General features: G+C 38.2%; 1 protein-coding gene across 1 annotated transcript in view; it reads left to right on the plus strand.

Annotated features, from left to right (window-relative positions):
- Positions 1-17,836, plus strand: part of raf1b (Raf-1 proto-oncogene, serine/threonine kinase b) — a 34,167-nt gene extending 16,331 nt beyond the window's left edge. The window contains exons 2-17 of the mRNA XM_057361595.1: positions 1,113-1,336; positions 1,491-1,606; positions 5,811-5,913; positions 5,994-6,151; positions 6,745-6,831; positions 8,070-8,226; positions 8,339-8,363; positions 8,458-8,558; positions 9,429-9,546; positions 9,652-9,736; positions 9,854-10,030; positions 12,019-12,065; positions 13,853-13,971; positions 14,317-14,448; positions 16,630-16,764; positions 16,982-17,836. Coding sequence (XP_057217578.1) covers positions 1,139-1,336; positions 1,491-1,606; positions 5,811-5,913; positions 5,994-6,151; positions 6,745-6,831; positions 8,070-8,226; positions 8,339-8,363; positions 8,458-8,558; positions 9,429-9,546; positions 9,652-9,736; positions 9,854-10,030; positions 12,019-12,065; positions 13,853-13,971; positions 14,317-14,448; positions 16,630-16,764; positions 16,982-17,113 — 1,890 coding nt within the window. The 5' untranslated portion in view covers positions 1,113-1,138 and the 3' untranslated portion in view covers positions 17,114-17,836. The remainder of the gene's footprint in view (positions 1-1,112; positions 1,337-1,490; positions 1,607-5,810; positions 5,914-5,993; positions 6,152-6,744; positions 6,832-8,069; positions 8,227-8,338; positions 8,364-8,457; positions 8,559-9,428; positions 9,547-9,651; positions 9,737-9,853; positions 10,031-12,018; positions 12,066-13,852; positions 13,972-14,316; positions 14,449-16,629; positions 16,765-16,981) is intronic.
- Positions 17,837-18,656: the final 820 nt, after the last annotated feature.

The following is an 18,656-nucleotide window of genomic DNA, read 5'->3' on the forward strand; positions in this document are numbered from 1 at the left end:
ACTCGTCTCATTCGCTCCGGTTAAGTTGCTCTCGGAGCAGTTCAGCGTGTATATGTGACATCATTCAGCGCTGCACAGACCCATTGGCATGCTCTTTCTCTCACGCTAGCGCGTGGGCATGCTCTTTCTCTCACGCTAGAGCGTGGGCATGCTCTTTCTCTCACGCTAGCACGTGGGCATGCTCTTTCTCTCACGCTAGCGCATGGGTGTGCCCTTTTTTCTCACTCTAGCGTATGGGCGTGCTCTTTCGCTCGGTGGATGACGCGTGGGTGTGTTTTTCTGGGAGAATGGCCAATAAAAGGAATAGGATCCCTGTTACGAAACAGGGATCCAGACTTATAAAAAACTTTCCGAAACAAGTTGGAGTGCTGGGGGAGTGTATCGAGCACAGAAATACTACGTCATACATCCAACTCGTTCTTTAACAAGTTGATCATGTTAAGCATGAGAAGCAAGCACGTTCAACAGTGTTAAGAAGTCAGATTGCATGAAATAGCATGTTACCCCAACTTTAAATAACAATTTACGGTAACACTTTAGTATAGGGACCAATTCTCACTATTAACAAGTTGCTTATTAGCGTGCATATTATGCATATTATTAGAATGCATATTATTAGAATATTGGTTTATTAGTACTTATAACGCACATATTCTGCATGACCATATTCTAAATCCCGAATCCTACCCAATACCTAAACCTAACAACTATTATATTAACTATTAATAAGTACCAAATTAGGAGTTTATTGAGGAAAAAGTTGTAGTTAATGGTTTGTTAATAGCAAGAATTGGACCTTAAAATAAAGTGTGACCCAATTTACCAGCTAAACTATAAGATAATAAAATTGGCCTGTTTTATTAATAACAATTACATTTTCACCTTGACTTGTTTGGAACACATATTTTCACTTATTTTGTCAATCTCACATTCATTCCCTCTGGTGGTTGTGCAAATGTTTATTCTGTGATCTAAGTAATATAACATAATCTGGACCATTTGACAGTATGTACCCTCATACCCCACATCCCTCATTTGAAGTCCTTAAGGTTTTGTGTTCGACCGGTGCAGATGATGTTAGTAATGAATGATTGTTTCTCCTCTCCTGGCAGATTATTGTAGTCTGCTGCCCGCTGTGATGGAGCACATTCAAGGGGCCCGGAAAAGCATCAGTCACGTGTTTGGATGCAAAGACTCTGTATATGAAGATTCCTGCATGTCTCCCACCATTCTAAAGAACTTTCCGTACCGGAGATTATCGGATGACGGGAGAATACCAGACTCTAAAACTAGCAGCACAATCCGTGTCTACCTGCCCAACAAACAGCGCACTGTGGTAACTTGAAAATCATTAGTTTGTGTGGCGAGAGAATCAGTTTATAGATCTCGTAATTTTGGCAGATGTGTGAATGTTTTGCATCTTTAAAGAACATGTTCATGTTTGTCCTCCCTGTTGAAATGAGAATATCTTGTAAATGCTGTTGAAATAGGTGAATGGGCGAGCAGGCATGACGCTGCACAACTGCCTCATCAAAGCCCTGAAAGTTCGAGGACTTCAACCAGAATGCTGCGCTGTGTTCAAGCTGCACACAGAACATGGCAAAACGTAAGTGTTCGCTATCATTCACACACAAAGAAAGCTGAAGAAAATCCCACGATGCTGCTGTTGAATCTATGGACCCATTCTGGAACCATGTTTTTCGTTGTCATGTTAATTTGATAAGATTTAATAATAGTGGTTGATTTTTTTTAGTTCAGTTCTAGTTTTGTTTTTATTCATTTCCAATAAAATCATTATTAAACTTTTTCATTTTCAATCTTTTTTAACATTTTTCATTTTCATCTAGTTTTCTTCCCACATCATATTTAGGCCTATATTGTATTTGATGTTTAATAACAGACATTTTTTAATAGTTTTAAGTATAATAACCCTTGTGTGCAGTCAAGCATTTTTGCGCAATTCTAATGAAAACTATAATAATGACAGTGTGTAGATGTATGTTTCTTTGTTTTAAAATGTTTTTAATATAGACAGTTTCATCGGACACGCGTGCACCTGACCCAGAGTGTCTAATAATATAACTACTTATATTGTATTTAATTTATGTTAATATTAATATATATAATTATTTGATTGTGTAATAATTGTATTTAAAGGTATAGTCTGTCATCATTTACTCACCCTCAGGTTGTTTCAAACCAGTATACATTTCTTTGTTCCAATGAACAAAGCTCAATGTTAGCAATTTTCAGTTCTGGGACATCATCCACTACCATATTAGTAAAAAATTTTTTATGTTTTTGTTCTGTTGAACACATAATGAGATATTTTGAAGAATTTAGGAAAACAAAGAGTTCTCGGGCACCTTTGACTAACATTTAATTCTTTCTACTATGGTAGTCAATGATGTCCCGGAACTGAAAATTACTAACATTCTTACAAATATCTTTCTTTGTGTTCATCGGAACAAATGTTTCATTTATACATGTATGAAATTACATGAGCGTGAGTGAATTATGACAGAATTTTCATTTTTGGATGAACTATCCCTTTAAATACACAATTTGTTGAATGGGTCCTGTAGTTTGGTCGCATTTAAAGAAACCGTATGGTACATTGACATCTAGTGGTTGAGATTGGTATCGTAGTCTAAATTAAAAATATTGGAGAGACAGGTTTAGCCAAGTAACAGTTCTTCTCGGTTTCTTTTGCTTGTTATCAGAAATAATCTACAGGCACTCTATTGTTTGTGAAATTAGAGGTATTTCGTACAGCATGGAAGGATAGTATTCGAAAATACAGGAAAGCCCTAAAAACTTCTAGATCCGCCTACTTTTCATCACTAATAGAAGAAAACCAGCACAACCCTAGGTTTTTATTTAACACGGTGGCTAAATTAACAAAAAATAAATCGTCAGTGACTTCTGATCCTGTATATCAGCATAGCAGTGATGAATTTATGAACTACTTCACATATAAAATCCAAGATATTAGAGAAAAAATTATAACAATGCAATCAGAAGTGAAACCCGCTGAACAAACTAACTACAGCGCCCTTAAGGAGAAAATGCAATTATTTTATACCGTAGATCAAGATGAGCTGTCTAAAATTATTAGATCATCTAAATCAACAACATGCATACTAGACCCTATACCTACAAATCTACTGAAAGAGATGCTCCCAGAAATTATAGATCCTCTTCTTGGTATTATTAACTCATCTCTGACATTAGGACATGTGCCTAAAGCATATAAGGTGGCTGTTATAAGGCCCCTTGTCAAAAAACCCCAACTCGACCCTAGAGAACTAAGGAACTACAGGCCTATATCGAATCTACCTTTCATATCTAAAGTTCTGGAAAAAGTAGTTTCAACTCAATTATGCTCCTTCCTCCAAAGGAATGACATCAATGAAGAATTCCAGTCTGGATTTAGAGCATGTCACAGTACAGAGACTGCTTTGATCAGAGTTACAAATGATCTGCTATTGGCGTCTGACCGAGGTTGTATCTCGTTATTGGTGCTGCTAGACCTTAGTGCTGCATTCGATACCATTGACCACAGCACACTCCTACATAGACTCGAAAATTATGTCGGCATTAAGGGAATAGCTTTGAAATGGTTTAAATCTTATTTATCCGACCGTTTTCAATTTGTAGCAATAAACAATGAGGTGTCACGCAAATCGCAAGTCCAGTACGGTGTACCACAGGGCTCAGTCTTAGGGCCTCTGCTCTTCGCATTATACATGCTACCTCTAGGAGATATAATAAAGCGACACGGAGTTAGCTTTCACTGTTATGCTGATGATACTCAACTTTATATTTCCTCGAAGCCTCATGAAACACAGCAGTTCCATCGAATAATGGAATGCATAGTCGATATAAAAAACTGGATGAGTAACAACTTTTTATTACTGAACTCGGACAAAACGGAAGTGTTACTTATTGGACCGAAAACTGCTATAAGTAACAACCAAGAATACTGTTTAACTATTGACGGATGTTCCATAAAACCCTCGTCGTCAGCAAAGAATCTTGGCGTTCTATTCGATAGTAATCTGTCATTTGAGAGCCACGTCGCCAACACCTGTAAAATTGCGTTTTTCCATCTTAAGAATATATCTAAACTACGTCATATGCTGTCAATGTCAGATGCAGAGAAGTTAATTCATGCATTCATGACATCAAGACTAGATTACTGTAATGCACTGTTAGGTGGTTGCCCTGCAGGCTTATTACAAAAACTCCAATTGGTCCAAAACGCGGCAGCTCGAGTTCTTACACGTACAAAAAAGTATGAACATATTAGCCCGGTTCTGTCAACCTTGCACTGGTTACCTATAAAGCATCGCGTTAACTTTAAAATCTTGCTTATTACCTATAAAGCCTTACATGGTTTAGCTCCTCAGTACTTGAATGAACTCCTTTTGTATTACAGTCCTTCACGTGCATTACGCTCTCAGGCGTCCTGTCAGTTGGTAATACCTAGAATTTCAAAATCAAGTGCAGGTGGTAGATCCTTTTCCTATCTAGCGCCTAAACTTTGGAATAGTCTTCCCTGCACTGTCCGGGAGGCAGACACACTCTGTCAGTTTAAATCTAGACTAAAGACGCATCTTTTTAATCTTGCATACACTACTCTTCCATAATATAAATCTTCAGAGGGTTTAGGCTGCATTAGTTAGATCAACCGGAACCAAAAACACAACTGATGTACTTGTTGCATCAAAGAGTACAGAACAGTACTCTACTCTCAGCCAGTCTTGTCTCATTGTTCCAAGGTTACCACAGCGAGCAGGATGCAGTTCATGGCCTGACCTGATGGTAGAGCGGAGAATGGGAAGTGGGGACCTGACAAGAGCTGAGATGATAGAGCTGGATAAAGAAGGACGCGGTCTCTTGACATGTCTTCACCACAAAACTTCAAATGCTATTAGATTATTAATGATAATCTTAAACTATAATTTATTTTATTATTAAGTTTATTTATTTTATTTAGCCTTGTTGTGCAAGTTCTCTGGAGCTTGTGCAGAGGCAGCAGCTTTTGCCAGAGGGGAACTGGAATCCCCTGGTTGGGCCTGGGTTCTCCTGAGGTTTTTTTTCTCGATTAGAGTTTTGGGTTCCTCGCCACCGTTTGCATACTGTTTTTGCACTATCTGCCTGACCGGGGGGGCTGCTTTAGAATTTTAAAGTTTTACTTAATTAATATTGCATATAGGAATTTATTATCTGTTATATTTGACCTGTGCTTCTCTCTCCTTTATCCTAAATGTGTGCTCTCACTGAGCGTGTGTGTGTGTGCGTACTTGTCTGTGTACGTACGTGTGTGTGTGTGTGTGTGTGTGTGTGTGTGTGTGTGTGTGTGTGTGTGTGTGTGCGTGTGTGTGTGTGTGTGTGTGCGTGCGCATGTGTGTGTGTGTGTGTGTCTCTATGTCTATGTGTGTTAGTACGTGTGCATATTGTGTGTGTGGAGTGTTTTGTATGTGGGTATGTCTGTCTTCTGTGTTTTCAACCTTTTCTTGTTTTTGCAGGTACAACTTTAATTGTTTTGCTTATAGTCAATATGTCTCATGTACAGCTGCTTTGTAACAATGAAAATTGTAAAAGCGCTTTATAAATAAAGTTGAGTTGAGTTGAGTTGAATGTGTACCGGAAGTTCAGTTGTGCGCATTAGCGTTCGTTTATGTTGTTAAGATGAAACTGTCTATATAAAATACCCAGTTTGAAAGCATTATCGACGCATTCTTACACGACCTTTGTGTAAGAAAAAACAGAAAATTCAAAATGATCTATTGTTTTCTTTTTAGCAAAAAGTCACGTATGGATTGGAACACAGATTCTACCTCACTGATGGGAGAGGAGCTCCTGGTTGAAGTCTTAGATCACGTACCCCTGACTACGCACAATTTTGTGAGTTGATATTGATGTGTTTGAAAAAGCGAAATGATCGGCTTGCAACTGTCTCGATTTGACAGTCCGTTTTGTCACAGGTACGGAAAACGTTTTTGAAGTTGGCCTTCTGCGACATATGTCAGAAGTTTCTCTTGCACGGCTTCAGGTGTCAGACGTGTGGCTACAAATTTCACGAGCACTGCAGCACCAGAGTGCCCACCATGTGTGTGGACTGGAGCAACATCCGACAGCTTCTGTAAGTTGCCCTTGTGAAGAAGCAATGCGATTTCATGTTGGAACCATGGATCTGTATTCTTTCATTTACATAAAGAAACAGTTCGCCCATATATGAAAATTCTGGCATCGTTCATATCTTTTTTTTGCGCTTGGTTGTTTTCATCCCATGTATTGATAAAATATGTGCAGACCCAACCATTGTGTTATGAATGAATTGAATGAACAGATTATCAGTAAACTTATGTTTTGAACATAGTGTGGACCAGTACATTCCTTAACAAGGCATCATATGGAGGAAACGATGGCAGAATTTTCCCTTTTACCATCTTGTGTAACTAGTATATCTAGAAATCCAGTGTTCGGTAATGCTCACACAGCAGTGTTTTCCAGTGAAGCGAGGATAGGTTTGTTGATGTCGTTTGCATAAAGATAAAGGCCTGTCATACTTTTAACTCTGTGGATGTTTATCAATGAAAATGAGGTAATGCAGGACACAACGGTCCATTCTTCTGATTCTTATGTTAGTCGCCATGTACTGTTGGATGTGTTGCTGCAGAACGGCATTTCAACCACTCTTTCGGGTCAAACTGCCCTCTCTTCTTTCTCGTCCAGGCTGTTTCCTACTCCAGGAGAGAACGGGACTCCATCCCTCCCGCCCCCCTCATCACGGCGTATGCAAAACTCTAGATTCCCTTTCAGGTAACGAAAGACCTGTATGTACAGTTAGGTCCATAAATACTGGACCGAAGCACATTTTTTGTTATTTTAGCTGTGTATCAAAGTGTATTCGAGTTATAGTTTTATAATGGATATTGTCTTAAAGTGCACACTCTCAGCTACACTCGAAATAAAGCTGAGAGTGTGCACTTTAAGACAATATCTGTTATAAAACTGTAACTCGAATACACTTTTATACTATAATATTTATGGACCTAACTGTATATTTAACTTGAATCCAACCAGATCACCATGCCAGAGAGACCATCTTAATAGAAATGCACTGAAATTTTTTGACGTTTTTGAAGATATTTTCTCTGCATCCAATCAAACATAAGGATGTTTCTCAATAGCCAATCGAGATGTAAGGATATTTATGAACAACCAATCAGGAGAGAACGATGTGATGTTTGTATTTAAATCGGCCAGGTATCATTAAGCGGGTTTCCATCACTCGCATTTTGAAGTTTCGCATCAGAAACGAGTGATGGAAACGCCAAATTTCGAATTAAAAACCCTTAATTCGCAAAAAGTTTTTACACTCGCTTGAGGTGGTTTTTCATTTTTGCGAAAAAGGGTTAATGCGAATAATGGGAGATGGAAACACATTTGCCGAATAAATTCCTCCAAAAAGTCACGTAATTGCACTATGAGACAGCGTAACCTGACTAACCAGAGTACTGATCTTGTTACACAGCATCAGAAATATTGTTATGGTCATTCTTAAATGCCTGAGCAAAGTCGTCAAAGTATTCTGTAATTGCCTCTTAGAACTGTCACAACTGTGTTTCCCGAACAGCAGGCATCCACAAAAGCACCGCATTTATTGTGTTTCGTAATCGTCTGCTTGCGCAAGTATTATTCTGTATGAAAATCATTATATTCAGTGGCTTCTCTTACTTTTCTTACTGATATTTAGTGGCAGTTTATTAGGAAGTGACGGTTGACTGTTTGGATGGAAACGGTGCTTATTCGAAAATGTTTTATGCGATATTCCAATTTTGCGCATAAGCTAAATTCGCAACTTTGGATGGAAACCCGGCTAATGTCATCGTATTGTAGATTTTTTGAAAGTTCATTTCCCGGCTCTATGATAAAACCACGCTGTGTAAGAATGAAATGTCAGTGGACAGATCTCATTTCACATCTTGTGATCACACTCACTCCTACACGCGGTGACAAATCGCCAGGCCTTCATTAATGTCCGAACACTTTTTCAGTCCACATCACAGATACTCAACGCCAAATGCTTTCAACTACATCACTCCCATGCCAGTCCCCGGGGTTTCGCTCAGTCATAATAAAGTGTTGTCCACATCCACCCCCAACGTCCACATGGTGAGCACCACCCAGCCTGTTGATGAAGCCGCTTATCAGGTACAAACATCAACAAATTCAACCAACATCACCATGAAGCAGTGTCATTTTCTTGACAGATTTATGTGTCAGATTCTCCATATGTTAAAATACTTACTCTCTTTATTCATAGGAAGCCTTAGGAAGTAATGAATCTGGTATGGAGTTTTGATTTTACCCCCTTATAGATTTCTCAGTAAAGCTAGGGCCTGTTTGCTCATTCTTCTCTCTTCGGGACATGTTGATTTACAGGAAGCCCTCAAGACCAAAGTCCGACGGAGTGGTCCAAAACCCCGGCACCAGCCCATAAAGAGAAAGCACCTTCAGCTAACACTCAGGAAACAAACAGAATTGTACGTTTTTGAGATTTTACTTCTGTTTTTACTTGAATCGTACAACTATGTCAGGGCTGTTTAACGATTAATCGTGATTAATCGCATCCAGAAGAAAAGTTTGCGTTTACATAATATACTGTATGTCTGTGCATATTCATTTTGTATTTATAAACGCATACAGACACGTGTATATGTTATAAATATAAACATGAATATGTTTTTATTTCAGTTCTAGTTTTGTTTTTATTTATTTCATTTTTTTTTCATATTTATTTCATCAAAATCATTTTTAAACTTACTTCACTTTATTGCAACATTTCTAATTTCTAAACATTTCAAGTATTTTCGCGCAATTTATAATGAAAACTATAATAATGACAGTGTGTAGATGTACGTTTCTTTGTTTTAAAATGTTTTTAATATAGACCGTTTTATATTTTATTTAATTTATGTTATTATTCATATATATTATTATTTGATTTTTGTTGTCCTACCGTTTTTTCTTGAATCGTACAAACATGTCAGGGCTGTTTAACGATGAATTGCGATTAATAGGATTAATAAGAAAAGTTTGCGTTTACGTAATATATGTCTGTGCACTGTGCATATCAATTTTGTATTTATAAACACATACAGATGTGTATATATTATTAATATAAACATAAATATTTGTTTATATATCATTTAAATACTATATAAATATTATTATATATGCATGCTAATATTTCCTAAATATATACATGTTTGTGTAGATGTATGTGTTTATAATATGCACAGTGCACAGACATATATTATGTAAACACAAACTTTTTATTTTATTTGACTGTCATGTGAATAATATGTGAAATATTAGCGCTCCATAATTAACCCAATTTTATTCTTTTCTAGCGTCCTCGAGAGAAGAGAGATTCCAGCTACTACTGGGAGATTAACTACACGGAGGTGGTTTTTCTCTCCAGGATCGGCTCGGGGTCTTTTGGCACAGTTTACAAAGGGAAGTGGCACGGTAAGATGACATCAATTTCAGTCAATATATGACGGCATATGTCAGATGTTATTTAAACACATCATCGAACGTTTCGTTCACTGTCTGTAAATGTTCTCTGTTCAGGCGATGTCGCTGTAAAGGTTTTAAAGGTCACAAATCCCACGCCGGAGCAGTTTCAGGCCTTTCGCAACGAAGTGGCTGTTCTCAGGTAAAACAACATTAAAAGCCCAGTGAAATTACATCTGAAGATCCTGAACATCCTGTTCATGCACAGGAGATTTCCTTTGCCGATGCCAATGATCATGTTTCTTTATTTGGATCGCAGGAAGACCAGGCATGTCAATATTGTTTTATTCATGGGTTACATGACCAAGGAAAATCTGGCCATTGTGACACAGTGGTGTGAGGGCAGCAGCCTCTACAAACATCTACACGTGCAAGAGACAAACTTTCAGATGTTTCAGCTCATCGACATCGCCAGACAGACAGCTCAGGGCATGGAGTGAGTATCTCACACACCAATTCAGGACATGCAGTCTGCAGGCTTACAGTAAATGCTTCAGGTTGTTCAAATGTATTAATCATAGGTAAAGGGATACCTCACCCAAAAATGAAAATTCTGTCATCATTTCCTCACCTTCGGGGGCAGGTTCTGTTTGGTTATAAGCATTCTTACAAATATCTTTCTCTGTGTTCATCAGAACAAAGACATTTATACAGATTTGGAACAACTCGAAGGTGAGTAAATGATGACAGAATTATCATTTTTGGGTGAAGTATCCCTTTAAGGTTACAGCTACAATTGGTAACTGTTGCCTCTCTATCGCCATCTCTGTTTGAAATAAAAAATGGCAAGTTATTTGTTTCTATTAAAGTCAAATGATGTCAAACATTTGACACTCTTTAACATTTTGTCAACGTTTGTCAAACTAGGATTTCCTATGAAAACATACCTGACAGTTCAAATTATAATACATTGGTATCAATTATAAATCATTATTATAAGCTTACAATTGTTCTACAATTGATCTGTGATCTGTTTTTTGGGGCTTAACTCACTGGATTAGAAAGTGTCTTTTTAAACATTTAGGAACTTTGATATAGCATAATAGTACATGGCTTCATAGTGTATTTTCAGTAACAGATTTGCATTTTGATCACGAGACCATTAGTTATTTATAGAAATGGGACGAGGCACAAAAATAGAATGTTTTTTGGGGGGGTGGGGGTTGTTTATATATAAATATAGAGGTGGTTTTGTCAGTTAACACTTTTAGTCTGTTTTCTCCACCAGCACAGTGATAATGTCAAACACATGCAGAATATAGGGGGTGTAATGATATAACAATGCCACGGTTCGGTTCGGTTTGATATGGGGACAAAGTTCATTTGTTGCTTTAGCAATGCTAAAGAACACTAGATTCACTTTTAACTTGATGATAATTATAATAATTTAACTTATTAACTTGATCTTTATTAACTTTAAACATTGGCTTTGTGTTTCTCTTTGGAAGGCTGTAACTTTAGTGTATGGTTTTCAGAAAAAATCCAGCTCTTCTTAGTTGTTAAAAGTGTGTGAATTACTGTTTAATCAAATGCCAATGAAAAATGAGTATCGTGACATAATCTCAACTATAGGCCGGGTTAGCAGGGGGCGGTGGGTATTCTGTACCTCATGAGAGTATTGTGGTACGTAGTGTACCATGGGTTGTGTATTGTGCTTTTTTGGTTTGAAAAAAAGGAAAACACCTCTAGAATATACAAACTTCTGTTGTTATGTATGGGATAATCAACAGCTAGCCGTGCGTTAAAGGCTTTTAATGCACGACGTGGAGGCCAAAAAGTCCCTCCCCAAAGTCCCCACTTATATCATGGTCATTTGCCAAGTTAAAGCTTTTATTAATGTTTACAGTGTAGTTTTAGATCAAACAGGTGAAAACGACAGTTATTTTGTCAGTTAATTTCAAATGTAATCAAACTGACTGGAGCTACCCATGCGTTAAAGGGTTTTATAAAACGGTCAGTTCTGGTCCTTGATTCTGATTGGCTGAGCGGAGTTCTAAGCCGTTATAAAATACCTCATTATAAAACGGTCAGTTCTGGTCCTTGATTCTGATTGGCTGAGCGGAGTTCTAAGCCGTTATAAAATACCTCAATATATAACGGCTGACCGCACCACATAGCCTAAATATCATTTTATTTACTTTATTTTATGAAACCTTGCTAAGCATATGGAATAACCGTTTTATAAAAGCAATAAGCCCCGTGAAGCAGTGGGTTACAGTGCATTTTATAACAGCTACGGGGTTTTAGGCACTCCGCTTCGCGTCGTGCCACAACGCCCTTAGCTGTTATAAAATGCACTGTAACCCACTGCTTCTTGGAGCTTATTGCTTTATTAATGCACACCTTCCAGCCAATCAGAATCAAGGATTCAAATAGACCATGGTATATATGTGAATATCACTAATCATGTTTTCTCTCCTTTAGTTACTTACATGCAAAGAATATCATCCATCGGGACATGAAGTCAAACAGTATCTTTTGCAATGCTTTCTTGCTTTTCTGAATGATTAGACTTCTGTTTATCGAAAATAAATACATTTGTGTTCATTCACTGGAAGTCAATGGGGTTCAGTGTTGTTTGATTACCGACATTCTTCAAAATATCTTCTTTTGTGTTCTGCTGAAGAAAGAAAGTCATACAGGTTTGGAATGAAATGGGGATGAGTAAATGATGAATGACTGTCCCTTTAAGATTTGCATTAAAGGGGTGAGCCACTTGACTTTAGGCTTCTTTAATCTAGGCCCTTGAGCAACCACTTAGCATCGTCTTTGTAACCACATTGCAACATTGCAAAGCGCTCAGGATACATTAACAGGACTCTATCGTTGTGGTTGGCATGCTACACGTTTTATTGTTGATACAATGAGGGAAATAATTATTTGATTCCCTTCTGATTTTGTAAGTTTGTCTGCTTACAAAGAAATGAAGGGTCTATCATTTTTATGGTAGGTTTATTTTAACTGATAGAGACAGAATATAAAAAAATCAGGGGAAAAAATGTTTTATAAAGGTTATAAATTGATTTGCATTTCAGTCAGTGAAATAAGTATTTGATCCCCTACCAACTAGCAAGAATTCTGGCTCCACAGATTGGTTATGTGCCTATATGGACCACAGATTAGTCCTGTCACTTTAAGAAAGTACTCCTAAATCAGCTTGTTATGTACAGTATATAAAAGATGCATGCCAACAGAATCTGTATCTTCTATTTCAACCTCTCCACCACCATGGTCCAGACCAAATAGGTTTCAAATGATGTCAGGGACAAGATTGTAGAACTGCACAAACCTTGAATAGGCTACAGACAGAACCTTGGTGAGAAGGAGTCAACTGTTGGTGCGATTATTTGGAAATAGAAGAAATACAAATTAACTATCCATTGCCCTTCGGCTGGAGCTCCCTGCAGATTTCCCCAATGGAGTAAAGATGATCATGAGAAAGGTTAAAGATCAGCCCAGAACTACACGGAAGAAACTTTCAAGACAGTTGGGACCACAGTTAGCAAGCAAACCATTGGTAACACGCTATGCCACAATAGATTGAAATCCTGAAGCACCCGCAAGGTCCTCCTGCCCAAGAAGACCCGTCTGGCTCGTCTGAAGTTTGACAATGAACATCAAAATGATTCAGAAAAGACGAGAACCTCCTCCCCTTAACTAGATCACTGAAGATGGGTCGTGGATGTGCCTTTAACATGACAAAGACCCAAAACATATTGCCAAGACAACCAAAGAGTGGCTTAAGGAGAAGCACATTAAATGTCCTAGCCAGTCTCTAGACCCTAGTCCTATAGAACCTCTGTGAAGGAGGCTGAAACTCCAATTTGCTGAGCGACAGCCAAGAACCCTTAAAGATTGACAGAGTAGTGGACTAAATGTATCCTGACACATGTGCAAACCTGGTGACCAACTATCAGAAATGTCTTACATCTGTGCTTACAAGGGTTTCTCCACCAAGTACAGTTATGTTTTTCTCGGGGATCAAATACTTATTTCACTGACTGAGCTGCAAATCAATTTATAACCTTTATATAACATTTTTTCCCCTGTTTTTTTTATATTCTGTCTCTATCAGTTAAAATAAACCTACCATAAAAATGATAGACCCTTCATTTCTTTATAAGCAGGCAAACTTACAAAATCAGCAGGGGATCAAATAATTATTTCCCTCACCGTATATGTCCATTTAATAATTCTGTTTTCAGCTGTAGTGTGTGTGTTCTTCAGCAGTTTTGTTGTTTCTTGATGACATGTTCAGATATCTTCCTGCATGAAGGTTTAACAGTGAAGATCGGCGATTTTGGACTGGCCACAGTTAAAGCAAGGTGGACCGGCTCACATCGAGTAGAGCAACCGTCTGGATCAGTTCTGTGGATGGTGTGTTTGAAAGTTGATCCGATCTCAGATCTTAAATGTTGTTACTTAAAGAAACAAACGCTCTGTTTTTATGTATTGATATTATATTATTAGATTATCCACATCTCCACTGCCGGCAATTTTGTCTTGTTATCATAGCATCTCTGGCACATATTGCTCAGTTGCTGAAGCGTTTATTTTTCAATGTAATTTTTTACTTATTTTTTTATTCAAACATACTTTTTTATTAAAAAATGTCCAAATTGGACAGTGATGACACATAAAAAAAACAAAATGAAGAAAGTATATTTTGTGTAATACTGTGTGAAAGAATGTGAGATGAAGTGAACAGATTTTTTGCTTTAGGCTCCTGAGGTGATCCGGATGGAGGATAATAATCCCTACAGTTTTCAGTCGGACGTGTACTCGTATGGTATTGTTCTGTATGAGCTCATGACCGGGGAATTGCCTTATGCTATGATTGGAAATAGAGATCAGGTAAGATGAAATAATCATTCAGATGTAATTGATAAACTAATATTCTGTGCTTGATTCTATACTAGGACATTTCTTTTGAGCATAAATATGAATTTAGATGTTTATAAACTATGATTTGAGGTTAAAATATATGTTGGTTATTTCATATTTCCCTATAAGATTCAGAAATGATTAAAGACTAATAATGTAGGTTAGACTTGAATTGTTTAGGGCTGTCAAACGATCAATTGCGATTAATCGCTTCCAGAATAAAAGTCTGTGTTTACATCATATTATGTCTGTGTACTGTGCATATTTATTTTGTATTTATAAACACAAAAACATACACACATGTATATATATTTAGGAAATATTTATATGCATTTATTTATATTGACCAATATATATATATATATATATATATACATTTGTATACACTTTTTTTTTCTTAAATATGTGCATGTATGTGTATGTGTTTATAAATACAAAATTAATATCCACAGTACACAGACTTATTATTTAAACACAAACTTTTATTCTGGATGCGTTAAATTGCGATTAATCGTTTGACAGTCCTCGAATAGTTATATGACATATGACACTTTCTTCAGTATTCATAGTAATGCCCGTGGTATACTTCTTTTTTACGTGTACGCGAGCGTACGTGTACAGCCGAACACACAGCCTTGCAAGGTATACTGCTTTCGACTTGTACGCGTACACACGGGTTTAAATGCATGCGCATTACAACATATTGCAATACCTCTCTGGGCCTACAGGGGTCAGGTTTTCTTCTACTACCTTGAATTGATGCTCCCAGGACACGGTTGCCACCTGGTGGTTAAACTAATTACTGCAAGAAACGGAATGCACATGCTTGACCGGCGCGTACTTTGTACGCAAGGTAACAAAATTCCGGCGGTGCACGTACAGTACGCGCATACTATTCTGATGACAAAATTTGTGTAATGCTCACTGTACGCTGTCCCTCGCATACGCGTAAAAAGGGAAATATACTTCAGCCTTTGGTGTGAGGTGTATCTTTGACTGTTTCTTGAAGCATGAGTTTCAGTGAGCAGCTGAAGTGCGTTTGGCATGAGTGTGATGTGCTTGGATAGTCACCCTGGAGCCCTGCTGCTAAATTTAGCCGCCCAAAGGCTAAAGATCCATTTTAAAAGCCCAGTCACTTCTAGTGTGACCTGTGACTCTCACTTTATTGTTGCTGGACTCCGAAACAAAGACCTGACATTTTTATTCTTACTATAACCTCTTCTAAGAACATCTTAACATAATTAAGTAAATCCTTAGCAAAAACTATTAAATGTGATAAGCATCACTATTACTGTTGCTGTTTGTGAACATTATGTAGCCTAACTACAATAAGCAGTACTTCTATGGCATTTATTCTTCTTAGTTGTATAATGTTGTGTTAATGTTGTATAAACTAACATAATTAGATATTAATACATACTGTAATAGTATGCATTGCTAGTTCGTGTTAAAACTGTGGCTTAACATGTAAAGCCTTTTGTAAAGTGTTAGTGTTATATGTTGCTCTAAATGTGTAAGTTATAAACTTCTTTCAACTCATCCTGCTGTGTTTGTGCTTTGAACATGAAATTGTCACCTCATAAAATGGTTTTGCTGTCCCGTGAGATCAACACCTATGACAATAAAACCCCAGCCATTAGGAAATCAGACCTCTTAAGGGCCGGGTATACAGTACTTGACTTTCCGCGTCCGTGTCCGTCTCGCGCACAAACACGTCTGCACATCTTCTTGAGATACTCAATCGCGGTTAATCGCGGATAGACGAGTTCGACACATGCGCAGTACGTCACCGAGTGGACTGCTGATTCAACATTTTTTCGCTCATGCGCCGTTGTGCACGTTCTGTCCGCGCGGTCTCAAAAAATGGACTGCATGCGGACAGGGTGTGCGGACGAGCGCGAAAATGACGAAAATTGCGTCATGCGGGCAGTGCATGGGTGGCTGGGCTATACTTTTGCCTTTATGACACACTCACCCAGAACACCCTAGCGACCACATAGTAATGCCCTAGCAACCACCCAGAACTCCCTAGCACTGTGACTGACGTTTTCATCTCTGACATTACCTTTAGAAAATGGAAAGATCTAGTTTGGTAAATTAATGTTGTAGTAACCTATATAATAATATGTTTATCCGCGTTGTTGCATGTAGATCATCTTTATGGTGGGCAGAGGATATCTCACCCCAGATCTCAGTAAACTCTACAAGAGCTGCCCCAAAGCCATGAAGAGACTCGTGGCCGACTGCATCCAGAAGTCTAAAGACGACAGGCCATTGTTTCCACAGGTGACATCACTTAACATCACTGCTATGGTCTTTAAGTTCTCTAAAGCAAAGATTGTTGAAATCATTCAGAGAATTGGGGTTGAAAAGTCTCGCCACAGAAATAGATACCTAGTTCATTTGCATAAAGGATTTTCTTGTTTTTAAGTCATTCATTTTGATCCTGATGATTTGTTGGATGTGATGTTCACAGTCGATTACTCCCGCTTGTGTCTTACAGATCCTGTCTTCGATAGAGCTTCTCCAGCACTCCCTCCCCAAAATAAACCGCAGCGCATCCGAGCCGTCGCTGCACCGAGCCTCTCACACGGAGGACATCAACGTCTTCACGCTCACATCTGCCTTCAAATGAAGCTCAGCTGCTCACTCCAGCGAAACGCAAGCTAGAAACACAGACTTCCACATATTTAAGCTATGAATGGACGCGACGTGGATGAATTAGCGCCCGGGTGGCCTCGTTTTATTTTTGACCGGAGTAACGTGCTGGTGGTTTATGTGCTTTGTATGTATTTATACTTAAGATGACTGGTGGAATGTCGACTTTGATGATGCTGGCCTCTCTTCTGGTCTGCTGGACATCAATGTACCCAAGGATCCGTTGGGAGAGGGAACGGTTAACAGCACTTTCTCGGTTCACACTTGCGTGTAGTCATCTCGTGTAGTTTCAATAGCAGAACTGGATCAGTCGATCAGAAGTACTATCATGTTCAAACATTATACAATCAGTTATACAGTGCGTGATACGAGTGACTGGACATTTAGCATTGTGTATATTTTTCTTAAGTGCCAGTACTGTGGTTGTCAACGTGGAGTTGGTATGGTTTTTTAATCGGACACCAGTTAAATGCCTCTTCAGCACAGGGTATGGGGAGCACTTTATGATCATGTGTCGTCTCTGAGTTTGTGCCTCGTACGCAACTCAAAGAAAAGTGGGTATTAACTTTATTTGGGATTCATATATTTTTGGCTCGTTCCTGCTTGTCAGTGAGAATTAACTTGTAAACTTGACAGATCGTTTATTCATTGTATTTTAATAAAATTAAGTTAAATACAACACACAGGCTCTGTTGTAATGTAAATCATACTGCCAAGGTTATTTTTTTCATATTTTAGAATGACAGTAAATTCATTGAAACTGAAATAAAACCAATAGAACTAGAGATTTTGTGTTGTAAAAAATACCAAAATGGATCAAAACCATAGACTGTATAAAATATGGACGTAGTGTCCGTGACGTCACCCGTAGGTTTGTGAAGAGTAAAAATGAAGCCTAAAGTAGGCGGAGCCGGTCGTCGCCATCTTGGCAGCGCGTCATCACGCGTCACTCCCCGATAATCGAAAATGGGCAAAGAGGCAGGACGTGGGTGGAGCTGACGTGCCTGGTTGCTGAGACAAACCACGGCAACCAAGCTCGATTTATTGGCGGCTACAGCTTACTCTTGAGGTAAATTACCTGAAACTACACAAAAAAATGTGCATGTGACAGCTAAATGGACACCTGTCACTCAAGTGTCCACGCCCTTAATTATGCAGAATTTTAAGGCTTAATATAATCTAAACGGATGAGTTATAAAAAACCAGGCTGTAAACATGTTTTTTGTGCTGTAAAGTTGGCCATTTTAACATGGGGCTCAATGAGATTCTGCTGTTTTGGAGCCAGCCTCTAGCGGCCAGTCGATGAATTGCAGTTTTTGTCACTTCCGTGTTGGTTTCACGAGAGAAACCGGAAGATTGCCCCTTGATCAAAACGTATAGTTTTTAGCATTTTCAGAAATTGCAATGTACTCTTGGCAGTTTATCAGCCAAGATATAAACTTGCTTTTAAAACAATTGAAGGAATTACCGTCTATACTCAGCTCTTATTGACTGTTTTTCTACATTACTCACTACAAATA

Source organism: Triplophysa rosa, linkage group LG20 (genome assembly GCF_024868665.1).
Source record: "Triplophysa rosa linkage group LG20, Trosa_1v2, whole genome shotgun sequence".
Lineage (NCBI taxonomy): Eukaryota > Metazoa > Chordata > Actinopteri > Cypriniformes > Nemacheilidae > Triplophysa > Triplophysa rosa.